The sequence below is a fragment of the Ursus arctos genome, unplaced genomic scaffold, assembly GCF_023065955.2.
Source record: "Ursus arctos isolate Adak ecotype North America unplaced genomic scaffold, UrsArc2.0 scaffold_31, whole genome shotgun sequence".
In the NCBI taxonomy this organism is placed as follows: domain Eukaryota; kingdom Metazoa; phylum Chordata; class Mammalia; order Carnivora; family Ursidae; genus Ursus; species Ursus arctos.
The window spans coordinates 180,186-194,071 of record NW_026622997.1 but is presented as its reverse complement, the minus strand read 5'-3'; the positions used below and the strand labels follow the sequence as shown (position 1 = coordinate 194,071).

Below are 13,886 nucleotides of genomic sequence, written 5' to 3'. Positions count from 1 at the left end.
GGTGCCCAGTGGACCCAGGAGACCTGGGCCTGGAGCAGTTGCGGGATCTTAGACAAGGCACCTGTCCTCATGACTTCTTCCTCCAGAAAGATGAGGGTTCGCAGACGTGTAGCTTCGAGGAACGTTTCTCATGGGCTAACCGTGAACCAGGCAGGCTGGTAGCCACGGGCCGCGTGAAAATGAAAAGAAACTCTGTTTGCTAACTGGAGGAACTCACGGAGCAGACAGAGGCAGGAGGAGGACATCGCAGGGGGCGACAGGTGCTGCCGGGTAAGGGCAGGAGGGTTGGCAGAGACCCCGCTGGCTGACCCCGTGGCCCTTGGGACACTGGGCCGTCCTCCACGGGAGACCCCGACACGGCCCGCGTCCTCCCTCCCACGGGGGCATGTCCGGCTGAGATGGAGGCCCGGCGTGTAGCATAAGCCAGGGGCCACACTCCACTGCGGGGAGCCCTGTTCCTGCTGCGGTGACCACCCTCTGAGCTCGAGAGCCCGGTGGTGGGAAGGGATGAGGCGCAGGGAGCTCCGCTGCAGGGGCGGGGGCGGCGTCTGAGGGTGGGGGTGGGAAAGAGCCGGGCCTGCAGAAGGCAGGGGGGTGTCGGGGAGAGCCAGGCCGCGGGGCCGGGGACAAGCCTGGAACTGGGAGACTGAGGTCGGCCACCCCAGGCGGGAGTGGCAGGTCGCGTGTGCAATAAAACTGTGGTCCTCACACGGCCTGTGTCCCCGGTGTTGTCTTCTCTCGTCTCAGCGGACCGCCCGCTCACCACCGCTTCCGTATTCGATGTCTGCTCTGCTTGGACACGACTGAAATGTGCAGCCCTCCCCGCTGAGGCCCCTGCTGGCAGACGCCAGGGCCCGGGGTTGCCTCTCCGCCTCGGGGGCAGGGGGAGGATGGGCGACCAGGGCTGCAGGGGCAGCTCGCTCCCTCTGGGCACGTTCCCATTGTCTGTAAATCACACTCACAGGAGACCTCGATATTCATGCACATGCGCACGTCTGTGGAGGATGGTAACGCCGTCCCAAGCCCCCGGCCTGCATCCCACGGAAGTGGACTGGGTTTCCTGTGTGTCACTGGGGTTAGCGGGGCCTGTTAAACAACGACTGGCCTGCAGGGCCCCCCGTGGGAGGAGACACGCGCTATGTCCCCTCGCACTGGTCCCCACAGGACATGCTCTGTCCTACAGTGAAGTGTGGGGCGTCTGCAGCCGGGATAGTGACCCTGTCTTGACTCGGAGGCCCGAACCGCTAGGGGGCTCGGCCTCGTGCAGGGCCAGGCGCGTCCGGTGAACAAGCCAACGCAGGCCGCACTCCGCACACCTGACCGCGTCCAGAAGGATGACGTGTGCTCCTCTCACTGAGAAATACGACTGCTGGTGAGTGGAGAGGCTCCTGTCCCATGTGACCTGACCTGACCTGAGGGGGCGTCGTGGGAGAGAAAGGGTAGACCCCGCCGGACACGTGACTGCTGTGTGCTCGGCTCTTCCCAGACCTGCCCTCGGGGTTCCCTCCCTCCCCAGAAGTGCTCACATCTGAGCCCCACCTCCCGGACCCCACCGGGAGGGGTGCAGCCCTGTCCTGACCTGACCACCAGGGGTCCCGGCTCGGATTTTCTCAGCCTACACTGTAGCCGCGCTTTGTTTCACCAAGAACAGAGACTCTCCGGTTAGTTCCAAAGAAAAGGAAAGCTTGTTGTAAGAACAGACGTGGAAATAAGGAAAATGGGGCTTTCCTCCGCCAGCCAGGCCTCGTGGGGAGCTCTGGCCAGGGTGCCGAGGGGCAACAGCAGGCGTCAGAGGGAGGGCATGGAGCTCGCCCGTGACCTGTGCTGTATGTTCACCCCTTCAACCCTCCCAAGGGCCCGTGAGGTGGGGGCGGCGTTAGGAGCCCCGCTGTGTATGTAAGAGAGCAAGACTCGCAGGCCGACACCGGCCCCAAATCAGCAGCAGCAAAGAGCAGGGACGCAGACTCCTCGCACATGGGGACCCGGCGGTTTGGCTGCAAGCTGCGCCCGTGACCGCCGGTGGTGTCAGCGCCCTGGGGCTGGCAGGTCGGAGGCTGGGGACCCGCACGCAGGTTGCCCGCACAGTTCACGACCTTGCCCAGCAGGACTGAGGGCCTTGCTCCCCGTGGGCTGCGGGCTGCTGCTCGTCCGAGGGGCTGCCTGCTGGTCCCCTCCCGGCTCGAGTCCCTCCGCCCAGCACGGCAGTCTGTGAGGAGTCCTGCCAGCCATGACCACACAGTCACGCCCTTCGCCGCATCCCATTCCCATCCTGCTCACGGAAGGGGGAGCCAGTGCGGGGGCACCGGTGCAGACGTGCGGGCCGCCTGAGCGTCTGGGGCCCCTGTCCTAGTACGAATCGTGAGAGGTGGGTACGGCCATCTGCTCACAGGCGAAACGGAGGCCTCGGGCCCTGACGTGTGCAGGGGCAGCCATGAGCATTAGCCTGGCTCAGGAAGGAGGCTGTGACCACCGTGCTCGGGTCAGAGGGTCAGGCATCAGGTCCCAGCCGCGGGGATGAGCACAGGGGGTCACGTTCGGGAGATGGGGGGTGAGGATACACTGGGCCGCCTCGCAGGGAGGGCGAGCCGGGAGGAGGCGGCGAGTCTGGGACGAGGTGGCCCGGGAACGAGCAGGCCGGAGCCGCTGAGGGGGGCGGAATGGACGTCTGGGCTCTTTTCTCCACCTGGAGGTAGAGGGCCTCGAGCTTCTGTGGCGCGCTCCTAGACACAGAGAAATCCTTCAGTGTGTTCTCCTGCATCGTCCACTGGCCGTGCTGCGTGACGGGACCAGCATCCCCCAGACCGCGGTGAGGCCCGAGCGCGGCTGTGTGTGTGGCTGTGCGGGCACGCGTGGGACACGGGACGGCTCCTACCTGTCCAGCAGCTCGCTGGCCTCCTACGAGACAGGGGAAGACAGAGACAGTCACAGCGGGTTCCCAGGGTTGCCACCTCCCACCCGTCCCCAACCTGCCACCGGATGTCGCACAGGGATCCCCTCCAGAGTCAGAGGGAGTAACCCTCCCAGCACCCGCTCCGCGTGTCGCAGGGAAGGCTGTCCCCCGTGTGCCACCGGTGGCGGGAGGGCCCGGGTCTGCACCTTCAGGGTGTCCACTCCCAGCCCCTGGATGGTCTTCTCCAGAGCTGAGACCAGGCTGCTGAGCTGTGCTATGGCCCGCGAGATGTCCGGGATTCTGGCCGCCGGCGTGTCCCCCGGCGGGTCCGGCCGCTGCTCGACGAGGGTGTCCTGCTGCTGGCTCTCCAGCTCAGCCTCCAGCCTGGGGGCCCCACAGTCTGCCTGGACCCACGGAAAACAGATTCCCTGAGGCTCGGCGTCGGATATTCCCGCGACAACGCTGGCGCCTGGGTGCTCTTGCCCCCACCCCACGCTCTGGTGGCACAGCCTGCCCTGCTGCATTGTCCCACCGCAGGCCTCGGGCTCCCTGCCCGTCACAGCGTGAGGAGAGGCCCCACATTTACGGACAGGCCCGCCGTCGGAGACAAAGGCCTGTGGTTGGTGTGATCTCCAGCGATGAGCTGCTTGTCAGCTCTGATGGTCACGCGAGCCGCGTGGATGGCACCGGCCTCCGGAGCACGTGTAAACACATGACGGGCCCAGGGCTGCCCTTGACCCGAGTCTCCCAGCCCGCGGACTCCGGGGCCGAGCCCAGCATGCGGGCATCTGGCCTCCAGGACCCCTCCCAACACAGCTGCTCCAGGCACCCAGTGGCCAGGACGGGGTGTCCGCGCCCCACCTGCCCTGCCCGCGGCTGCTCCTCCTGCTGCGCCCGGAGCCGGCGGAGCTCCCTCAGGTCTCTCCGGAGTCTCCTGCTCCTGCGGCCCAGTCGTTCCTAGAGAGACACGCGTGTCTGTCAGCCTGGGGCACGTGCCAACCCGTCCGCTACGAGGACAAGGGCCACTGCGCTCGCAAACCCCACGCAGGCCTGGCCTCTCCCTCAACGTCAAGTCCGCGTCCCGATGGGCCCGTGTCCCTGAAGCTACCGACACGCGACGGGTTTCAGGTCCTAAACAAACGGGGCTGGAGCTGCAGTCGACATGGGTTCCACGGCCGGAGGGGAGGGCGGTGGGGCGTCACGGAGGACAGCCCCGTGTTGGAGCGGCTGCAGGGGCACGTGCCCCGCGGGTCACAGGGCCGACAAAGCCGTGCTGAGCACACGGTCACACAGAGTGCAGGGACAGACCCACGTTTACAGAGGACGTTAGAAAGAAAACGCAGGACGTCATCAGCGAGGAAGGGGCAGGTCTGGAGAAGACCCTGTCGTGAAAGCCTGCGCACAGCGGTGGAGAGAAGCGGGGCCGGGCCCCTCCTGGAGCCGTGCGTGAACCCGACTCGAGATGGCTGGGCACCAAGCGTGAAGGTAAAACCGTAAAGTCAGCAGAAAATAACGTTAGAAAATGAACCGTGGCCCGTGGGGAGGGAACGCCGTCTGAAATTGAGCTCCCGTCACTCACTACCGGGGCTCAGTGACACAGCGGGGACGGAATCAGCAGTGAAATGCCAGGCTGAGCGATGACAGCACCAGGCCCGAAACCAAAAAGAGGCTCAGCTGTGGAACATGGAGAGGAAACCCCACGCGTCAGCACGAAGACGGAACCGAGGGCAAGGTTTGCGAGGGGTATGAGCGTTAATTCGCGGAAGAGGGCGTGCAAAGGGCTGTCGTGCGTGCAAATTGGTACCCAAGCTCACCAGTGACCAGAGACACGGAAACCAACACGACGACGGAACAGTGTTTGACGCCCGTCAGACTAAGATGAATCAGGCACCCGGACAAGGCCGGGGCGAGGGCAGAATCCACGATGTGGGGACCAGCGGGCCGGCGGAGACAGGCACGGGCTGGGCCGCCGCGGTCTCCTCCATGATCGGCGGTCCTGTCTCCGGGTGAGCGTCCCAGGGGCTCCCTCGCATCGGCGCGATGAGGAGGGCTCACGACAGCACCGCCGTGCCACCAGAGACACGGGCTCACCTCCGCTCTGTCCGGGGAACCTGTGAGGGCGACGGCCGGGGAACCTGTGAGGGCGACGGCCGCGAGGAAACAAGGCCACAGGAGTGTTGTGTCTGCAGGACGCAGGAATGCGCTCTCCCCAGCCATCTACAAACACGACAGGCCGCCCTGGAGGGGAGGCACGGCAAGCAACTGGGAAGCAAGCAAGACGAGAAGGGCCTTTGTGGGCTGAAGATAAGGCGTGCTCCAGAGTGTGGGTTTCGGCCCCTAGATCCTTCCCACAGCAGGTCAGAAAAATACTTTTAGGAGATTTTGTTGTTGCTGTTGGGTATTCTGAGGAGCATTTAAAAAATTTTTTTCTCATTTTTTGCCTCATTTCCTCTTGTAAACTCTCAAAACATATTGCTTCAGTAAAGAGAGATGCACAGGGAGAGGCCGGAGCAGGAGGACGTGACTTGGGAAGTCCTCCGGCCCTGAGAGTCTGTGGGTGAATCGAGGTCAAAGGCCAGAGGTCGGCAGAGACATCCAAGCAATCGGAAAGCCACGGTGGGCCGAGGACACAGGGATGTCGCCGGGTGTCACCTGCAGCACTTGGCAGAAGGAGGTGGGTAAACGGGCTCGTGGACGATCATCAGGGTCCTGTGGCCGCGGTGGAGGGCGATGGGGACGGAGATGTCCACGTGAAGGCAAGAGCTCAACAAGCAAACCCATGGCCCTCACCTCCCGACCGCCCGTCCCCCAGCCTGCTCTTTCTCCACCCTCGCACCCCACCTTCCGGGCCCCACGTCCTCGGGGCCCCGGCGCTGCTCAGCCATGGGCTTGCTTCTATTTGGAAACCTCTCCCTCCAAGTCACCAGAGATCTCTGGGAATGAAATCCACCCCGAGGGCCTCCTCTACTTTGAGGTGACTGTTCACATGTCCCTCCCCATTTCCCCACCTCCACCCACCCTTCCTTGTCCTGGTCCCTCCCCCCGCTGTCCTTCTGCTTCTGTGCTTTTCCTGGGGAAGGAAGCCTTCCTGGGGATGCTTTTTTAACCTTTCTCTGTCTCCAGACTAGGCCCTTTATTTTCTATTCTGTAGGCTTCAAATTTCTTCCTAATTCCCAAAGACAGGTATTTTCCCCTAAGGGTCAACCCCATGTTTCCAGCTGGGCGCTAAGTCTCCCCTACCGCCTTATCTGCAGCTCAAAGTCAACATGGGAAGTCAAACAGCATCCAGCTCACCACTCCTCTGTGCAGTCCACGGCTCGCGACCTCCATATTTCTGTCATTGGACTCACCACCTGCTGTCCTCCCTGCTGGACAGCTCAGTCATATTTCATCTTTGACCCGTGTTATTCCTCTCTTCAAAATGAGTTCTCATTACCAAAGGTGAGTCCAAACTCCTTAACCCCGTGTCCAAGGCTCTCGGGGACCTGACCCCAGTCTCCATTCCCAGTGCTTCCCCCTCCCCCAGGCTCCCCACTAACCGAACGACTTACATGTGGCTTCCTGAACACATCCCATGCGGTCACACCCCCTCTAGCCTTATCACCTGCTACCCTCTGCCAGGAGTGCTATCTGTCTCTGCCTGTCAGAGTCAGGCCGGTTCTCAGGATCCAGGTGAAAAGCCACAGTCGTACCTCCCAGTACAGTTTAAAATTCATTTTTTTAATTTAAATTCAATCAGCCGGGGCGCCTGGGTGGCGCAGTCGTTAAGCGTCTGCCTTCGGCTGGGGGTGTGATCCTGGCGTTCTGGGATTGAGCCCCACATCAGGCTCCTCTGCTGGGAGCCTGCTTCTTCCTCTCCCAGTCCCCCTGCTTGTGTTCCCTCTCTCACTGGCTGTCTCGCTCTCTGTCAAATAAATAAATAAAATCTTTATAAAAAAAATAAATAAAAATAAATTCAATCAGCCAACATATAGTACATGTTCAATAATTCATCAGTTGCGTGTAACACCCAGTGCTCACTACATCACAGGCCCCCTTAATGCCGGTCACCCAGTTACCCCATCCCCCACCCACCTCCCCCCATCAACCCTCAGTTTGTGTCGTATGATTAAGAGTCTCTTATGGTTTGTCTCCCTCTCTGCTTATATAGTTTAAAATCTAATAAAGAGTTTGAAGTCAACTGCAAACACTACGTAAGTGAAAAAAGAAAGCAAAGATAGTAATAAAGATAAATGCATGAAATAATCAAAGGTAATACAGACCTATCATTTACAATATTCAAATGAATAAGGTAAAGTCCACTTTTTTAAAATGGGACCCTCCAGTTTTGCATTAAATAATATTTAGTGGGTGAATGTTTTATGAATACACACTCATTAGAATTAAAAATAAAAATTGTACAAACTTTTGCTTTTCTAAAATAGCCATCAGGGAAAAAAGGACAGTTTGAAACACAGGGAATAGTGCAAGAACTCTTTTATTATAATGAATATTTTTAAAGGTTTGTGATCCTATCAGACATCAGATAAAATGTGGTTTCACAGTAAGAAAAACGAAACATAAGGGCATTGAGTAGTAATGAGACGTGAGAATCTAGCAACATTGGAATTCCTTCTCAAAAGCTTTGCTCACAAAATACATAACAGAAGTGGCTAACAGACCAAAAGTACATTTTCCTGATACAGTAGCCAAAACAAGTCACCAACTTTCAAAAATATGCTGCCTATGAAGCCAAAAGTGCCCTACAATATGAATAAGAATGAGATCACCCATTACATTTCATGGGGGGGGTGTTGATGACCAGGTCTGACATGTGCACACGGTCGTGCGTCTAGAGAATGTCACTCGCTCTCTCTCTCTGACAAATAAATAAATAAAATCATATATATATATGAAAAAAGACAATGTCAGGAAAGTAGCTTACAGGAACTATGAGCTCAGCAGACTCTCAGTTGAATCCACAATACTAACTGCCTGAAAACGAACCTTATAACACAGAAAGAGCAGTTTTTGAACTTTTTATTGTATTTTATATATTTTTTGTTTAGTTTTTAATTTTTTCTCTTCTTTTCCTTTCCTTTTCTTTCTTTCTACCTTTCTTCAACCAACCTTCTCATAACAAGCAGACAAAAGCACACCTAGGTACTAGCTTCCTATATGTATATTGTTTTATCTTATATTATTTTTTAATTTTCCTTTTTTTAATTTTGTCATTTTCATTTTTTATTTTTTCTTCTTTCTTTCTTCTATTTTTTCTTTCTTTCTTTTTTTCCCTCCAAAATAACAAGATGGAGTAATTCAACCCAAAAGAAAGAACAGGAAGAAATGACAGCCAGAGATTTAATCAATGCAGATATAAGTAAAATGTCTAAACTAGAATTTAAAACAATGATTATAAGGATACCAGCTGGGCTTGAAAAAGCCTAGAAGACACTAGAGAATCCCTTACTGCAGAGATAAAAGAACTAAACTCTACTCAGGCTGAAATTAAAAATGCTACAACCCATATGCAGTCCCCAGTGGAGGCTGAGGATGAGCAAAGCAGAAGAGCAAATCAGTGATGTAGAAGATAAAACAATAGGCAATAATGAAGCTGAAATGAAGAGGGAGAGAAAACTATTAGATCACAAAGGTAGACTCAGGGAACAAAGTGATTCCATAAAGCGAAATAATATCTCCATTACAGGAGTCCTAGAGGAAGAGCAGGAAAAGCTGGCAGAAAGTTTATTTGAACAAATTATAGCTGAGAACTTCCCTAATCTGGGGAAGGAAACAGGCAGTCAAGTCCAAGAGGCACAGAGAACTCCCCTCAAAATCAACAAAAAGGTCAACACCATGACATATAGTGAAACTCGCAATTTCAGAGATAAAGAAAAAATCCTCAAAGCAGCTTGGGACAAGAGGTCCTTAAGCTGCAAGGATAGACACATAAGGCTGGCAGCAGACCTGTCCACAGAGACCTGGCAGGTCTGAAAGGACGGGCATGATATAGTCAATGTGTTAGATGGGAGAAATATGCAGCCAAGAATACTTTATCCAACAGGGCTGTCATTCAGAATAGAAGGAGAGATGAAGACTTCCCAGGACAAACAAAAACTAAAGGAATTTGTGAACCCTAAGCAGCCCTGTAAGAAATCTTATAGCGGATCCTTTAAGTGAAGAGAGAGCCCGAAAGTAACAAAGACCAGAAAGGAACAGAGACAATCTACAGAACCAGTGACTTTACAGGTAATACAATGGTACTAACTTCGTATCTTTCAATAATTAGTCTGAATGCAAATGGACTAAATGCTCCAATCAAAAGACATAGGGTATGAGACTGAATAAAAAAAAACAAGACCCATCCATATGCTGTCTACAAAAGACTCATTTTCAACCCAAAGACGCCTCCATATTGAAAGTGAGGGAGTGGAGAACCATTTATCATGCTAATGGGACATGAGAAGAAAGCTGGGGTAGCAATCCTGATATCCAGACAAATTAGATTTTAAGTGAAGGACTGTAGGAAGAGATGCAGAAGGACACAATATCATACTGAAAGGCCTATCCAACAAGATCTAACAACTGTAAATATTTATGCCCCTAACTTGGGAGCAGCCAAATATAAAAGCCGATTAATAACAAATGTAAAGAACACATTGATAATAGTACAAAAATAGTAGAGGACTTTAACACCCCTCTCACTGCAATGAACAGATCGTCTAAGCAGAAGATCAACAAGGAAACAAGAGTTTTGAATGACCCACTGGACCCGATGGACCAGATGGACGTCACAGATATATTCAGAACATTCCATCCTAAAGCAACAGAACACACATTCTTCTCTAGTGCACAGGGAACATTCTCCAGAATAGACCACATACTCGGTCACAAATCAGGTCTCAACCGGTACAAAAAGATTGAGATCATACCGTGCATATTTTCAGACCACAATGCTATGCAACTTATAGTCAACCACAAGAAAAAATTTGGAAAGACCACAAATGCATGGAGGTTAAAGAGCATCCTGCTAAAGAATGAATGAGTCAACCAGGAAAGTATAGAAGAATTAAAAAATTTTCATGGAAACAAATGAAAATGAAAACACAACAGTTCAGAACCTGTAGGATGCAGCAAAGGCTGTCCTAAGAGGGAAAGATATAGCAATACAAGCCTTTCTCAAGAAAAAGGAAAAGTCTCCAATACACAACCTAACCTTACATATAAAGGATCTGGAGAAAGAACAGCAAATAAAGCCTAAACCCAGCAGGAGAAGAGAATTAATAAAGATTGGAGCAGAAACAAATAATATAGAAATAAAAAAAAAAACAGTAGAACAGATGAACGAAATTAGGAGCTGGTTCTTTGAAAGAATTAACAAGATCAATAAACCTGTATCCAGACTTACCAAAAAGAAAAGAGAAAGGACCCAAAATAATAAAATCATGAATGAAAAAGGAGATATCACAACCAACACCAAGGAAATACAAACAATTATAAGAGAATATTATGAGCAATTATACACCAACAGATTAGGCAATCTGGAAGAAATGGATGCCTTCCTAGAGACGTATAAACTACCAGAACTGAAACAGGAAGAAACAGACAATCTGAACAGACCCATACCCAGCAAGGAAATTGAAGCAGTAATCAAAACCTCCCAACACACACGAGTCCAGGGCCGGAAGGCTTCCCAGGGAATTCTACCAAACATTCGAAGATTTAAGACCTATTCTTCTGAAACCGTTCCAAAAAGTGGAAATGGAAGGAAAAATTCCAAATTCGTTCTATGAGGCCAGCATTACCCCAATCCCAAAACCAAACAAAGACCCCACCAAAAAGGAGAATTACAGACCCAGATCCCTGATGGACATGATGCCAAAATTCTCACAAATACTGGCCAATAGGAACCACCAGCACATTAAAAGGATTATTCACCACCACCAGGTGGGGTTTATTCCTGGGCTGCAAGGCAGCCGCGGGGCAGGCGTGGACAGCCTACCCAAGTCCTTTAAAAAGCAATGTACCACTTACAGCATTTAATTTACAAAACTTAATTCAAAGAAATAGAGACAAGGTGCGAAGTCTTAGTGAACTGTCCTGCCCACATCTGCTGGGGTCCTCCTTCACTGCCTCTCCTGCTGCCTCTTTGTCACCTCGGCTGTCCCCACGCAGCCTCTTGGAGCACACCGAGCCCCTAGTTTCACAGCTCAAATTGGGGTCCGACTGCCCGCCAACCCTCCCCTGTTCCTCCCCTGGGTTGTCTTTCCCAAGCCACACCTCCTCCTTGCTGCCCACACCCTTCACTCCGTGCACCCAACACTCACGCCATTGCCCAGACTGAACCCCACCGCACACCCCTCTGCTGCCCCCACCGGAGCCCCTGCTGCCCCCCGTTGCCCTGCGCTCAGCACCCCAGACACACCGCACGCCCGGCCTCCCGGCTTCTGGGACACTGCGCCCCTGCTGTTTCTCTGGCCCTGCCCCTGGTCGGTGGCTCCTTCCGAGTCAAGCGAGTCACCCTTGACCTCACATCGAAGTGATGGCCTTTCTCAGGACCTGGTCCTGCAAACTCTTCCTCTCTACACGGTCTCCTGACGACATTACATCGATCTCCTTGGAGGGAAACCCCTTTCTTCGGGTGGATCCCGCAGCCAGGTTCTGGGGATTCTGCCCCCGTCTCCCCGTGGAGATCCACAGTCCTTATCCAATTGCCGATCTAAGATCCTAAATGTGTCCCAACTTGGACTCGGCCTGTCTTCCTTCAAACCTGCCCTCCCTTCCATTACCCACCCAGCTTCTCAACCCAGAAACTCACGAAGTCACTTTGATCCCCTGCACCCACCCACCCACTCCTACGCTCTCAGTGTATCCTGTCAACTCAAACCCTAATTCCTCAAACATAACATGGCTTCTCCAGACGTGGCCTATTATGTCTCCCCCGGCTCAGTCTCCACACGGGTCAGCTTCTCTTCTTCTAGGTCCCCGCTGGGCGTCACCTGCTCCACGGGGCCCTCGAGCCCCACGGATGTCGGCCACCATCACTCCCATCCCAGACCCTTGTTTGTTTTCCTCCTCGCTCATAAGGAAACTCACATTTGCTTGATTTCTTTGCAGTTCTAATGTTATTTGCAGGATAGAAATACCATATGATCTCACTCACATGCGGTATTTCAGAAACAAAACAAACGAACAAAGGAAAGCGAGAGAGAAAACCAAAATCAGGCTCCGAGCTCTAGAGAGCACCGCGAAGGTCCGCAGAGGGGAGGCAGGTGGGGGTGGGAGAAGCGTGCTGGGGACAAAGGGCACTTGGGAGGTACGGAGGTGATGTCTCGCTACGCGGCACACCTGAGCTGACTCTTACTGTACGTGGACTGTGCTGGAGTGTACATTTTAAAGAGCATTGTTACAAAGTCTCAGGGCATACGTATGTCTTTGCAGGTAATTATCAGCATATGCAAACGCGATCACATTTCCCACCAAATTTCTAGCTCTGCCAAGCAGGGCACCAGGCAGTCTGGTCCCGAGAGAGCTGTGCGTCCTCAGCCCAAGTCCGTCCCGCAGACGTCCTGGGAACGCAGACCCCTATCAAGGCACCGACACCAACAGCTGCAGCACCGGGCACGTGGGAAAGTCAGGACAAGGTCCAAAGCAGGGTGAGGCAGAAGAGATGGGCCGAGTCCGCCCCTGAGCCGTGTGGGCAGAGGGCAGGAGGCAGCCGCTCGGGCAGCCGGTGCCCGGCCTTACCTTGTAGTGGCTGACCGCGCTCTCGATGGCCAGCTCGCGGTGCCCCTGGTGTTCAGGGGACCCCAGGCACTGCGCGCACAGAAGACGTCTGCTCTCCTCGCAGAAGTAGCTCACCTTCTTCTGGTGGCGGGGGCAGAGGTGGGCCGCCCCCAGCACCCCCTCGGAACAGGGCTTCCGGCACAGGGGACAGCAGAGCACCCCGGAGGCCGAGGCCTTTGCCACGTGCTGAGCCAGGCACCCTCGACAGAAGAGGTGTCCGCAGTCCGTGCTCACGGCCCCTTTCGGCAGCTCCTGGCAGATGGGGCAGACGCCCTCCCCCCGGCCGTCCTCCCACAGAGGGGCCATGGCCTCTGCCGGCCTCCTGTCCGCAGGGCCTCCGTCTCCAGCGGGGTTTTGGGGGCTGCACAGAGACAGTCCAGACAAGAAGGCCCGGCTGGAGGGACACAGCCCTGGGCAGTGGCGAGGGCACGACTCGGCCCTCCAACGTCAGGCAACTGCCCGCTCCCTACGAGCCCCAGCCCGACCGCACCCCAAGGCAGAGATCTCTGCTCAGCCTTGACGCACCCTCTCTCTTCTTAAGCTCTCTTTCTGTCTGTCACACGTCGGCAGGACGCAGGCGATGCCAACGCCAGTTCTGTCTTCCTCTCCCGAGCTTTCTGTGTTTGCACAGCTCAAAGTTAAAAGGCCAGAGTGTCATGGCCGGAAGCCAGGGCATCATAAACTCTGGAGCTGGTGGTGTTCCCTGACGTGCCTGCAGCGGAGAAAACATGGCGCGTGCTCTCCCACACGGACAGCAGGAGGCGTGTGGCCACCGTGACGAATCTGGCTACTGCCATCGAGTACAGCCGTGTGCATCCGTGTCCCTGTCAGCCAGTCTCTCTTTCAACGGACATCCTTTCCAGGGTTAGGTGGATTCCCCAGTGAAAGAGAAAGAGAAACAACGGGGTGCGTAGAGCGGGGCCAGGGGCCCATGCAAAGTCTGAAGGCCCGTTCCTTCCCTTCCAAGTGTCTGCAAAGAGCAGCCACATGGCTGCACTGGTCTTAACCGTTCTCACGCCCGCATCCCCAACCGCTTGCCTGGTCCTCCTCCCGACAAGCTCCCCTGTGCTCCACCCCAGTGTCTCCCACCGACACTCTGGGTGGTTTCCTGGGGTGTCTGGACAGACGGCTGGTGGACGGCTCCCTTTCCAGGGTGCCGGTTTATACATCGCTCCTGTGTCGGGAACACGGGGTGGGGGACAGGTGACGAGGCCCCTCCTTCCGAGAAACA

General features: G+C 54.7%; 1 protein-coding gene across 1 annotated transcript; it reads right to left on the bottom strand.

Annotated features, from left to right (window-relative positions):
- Positions 1-2,488: 2,488 nt before the first annotated feature.
- On the bottom strand, positions 2,489-12,961 carry TRIM40 (tripartite motif containing 40). Its single transcript, XM_048225760.1, has 5 exons — positions 12,617-12,961; positions 3,752-3,847; positions 3,097-3,249; positions 2,873-2,895; positions 2,489-2,720 (listed from the first exon to the last, which is right to left on the bottom strand). Exons 1-5 carry the CDS (start codon positions 12,959-12,961, stop codon positions 2,489-2,491), a joined length of 849 nt encoding a protein of 282 aa, XP_048081717.1.
- Between the last annotated feature and the right edge of the window lie 925 nt (positions 12,962-13,886).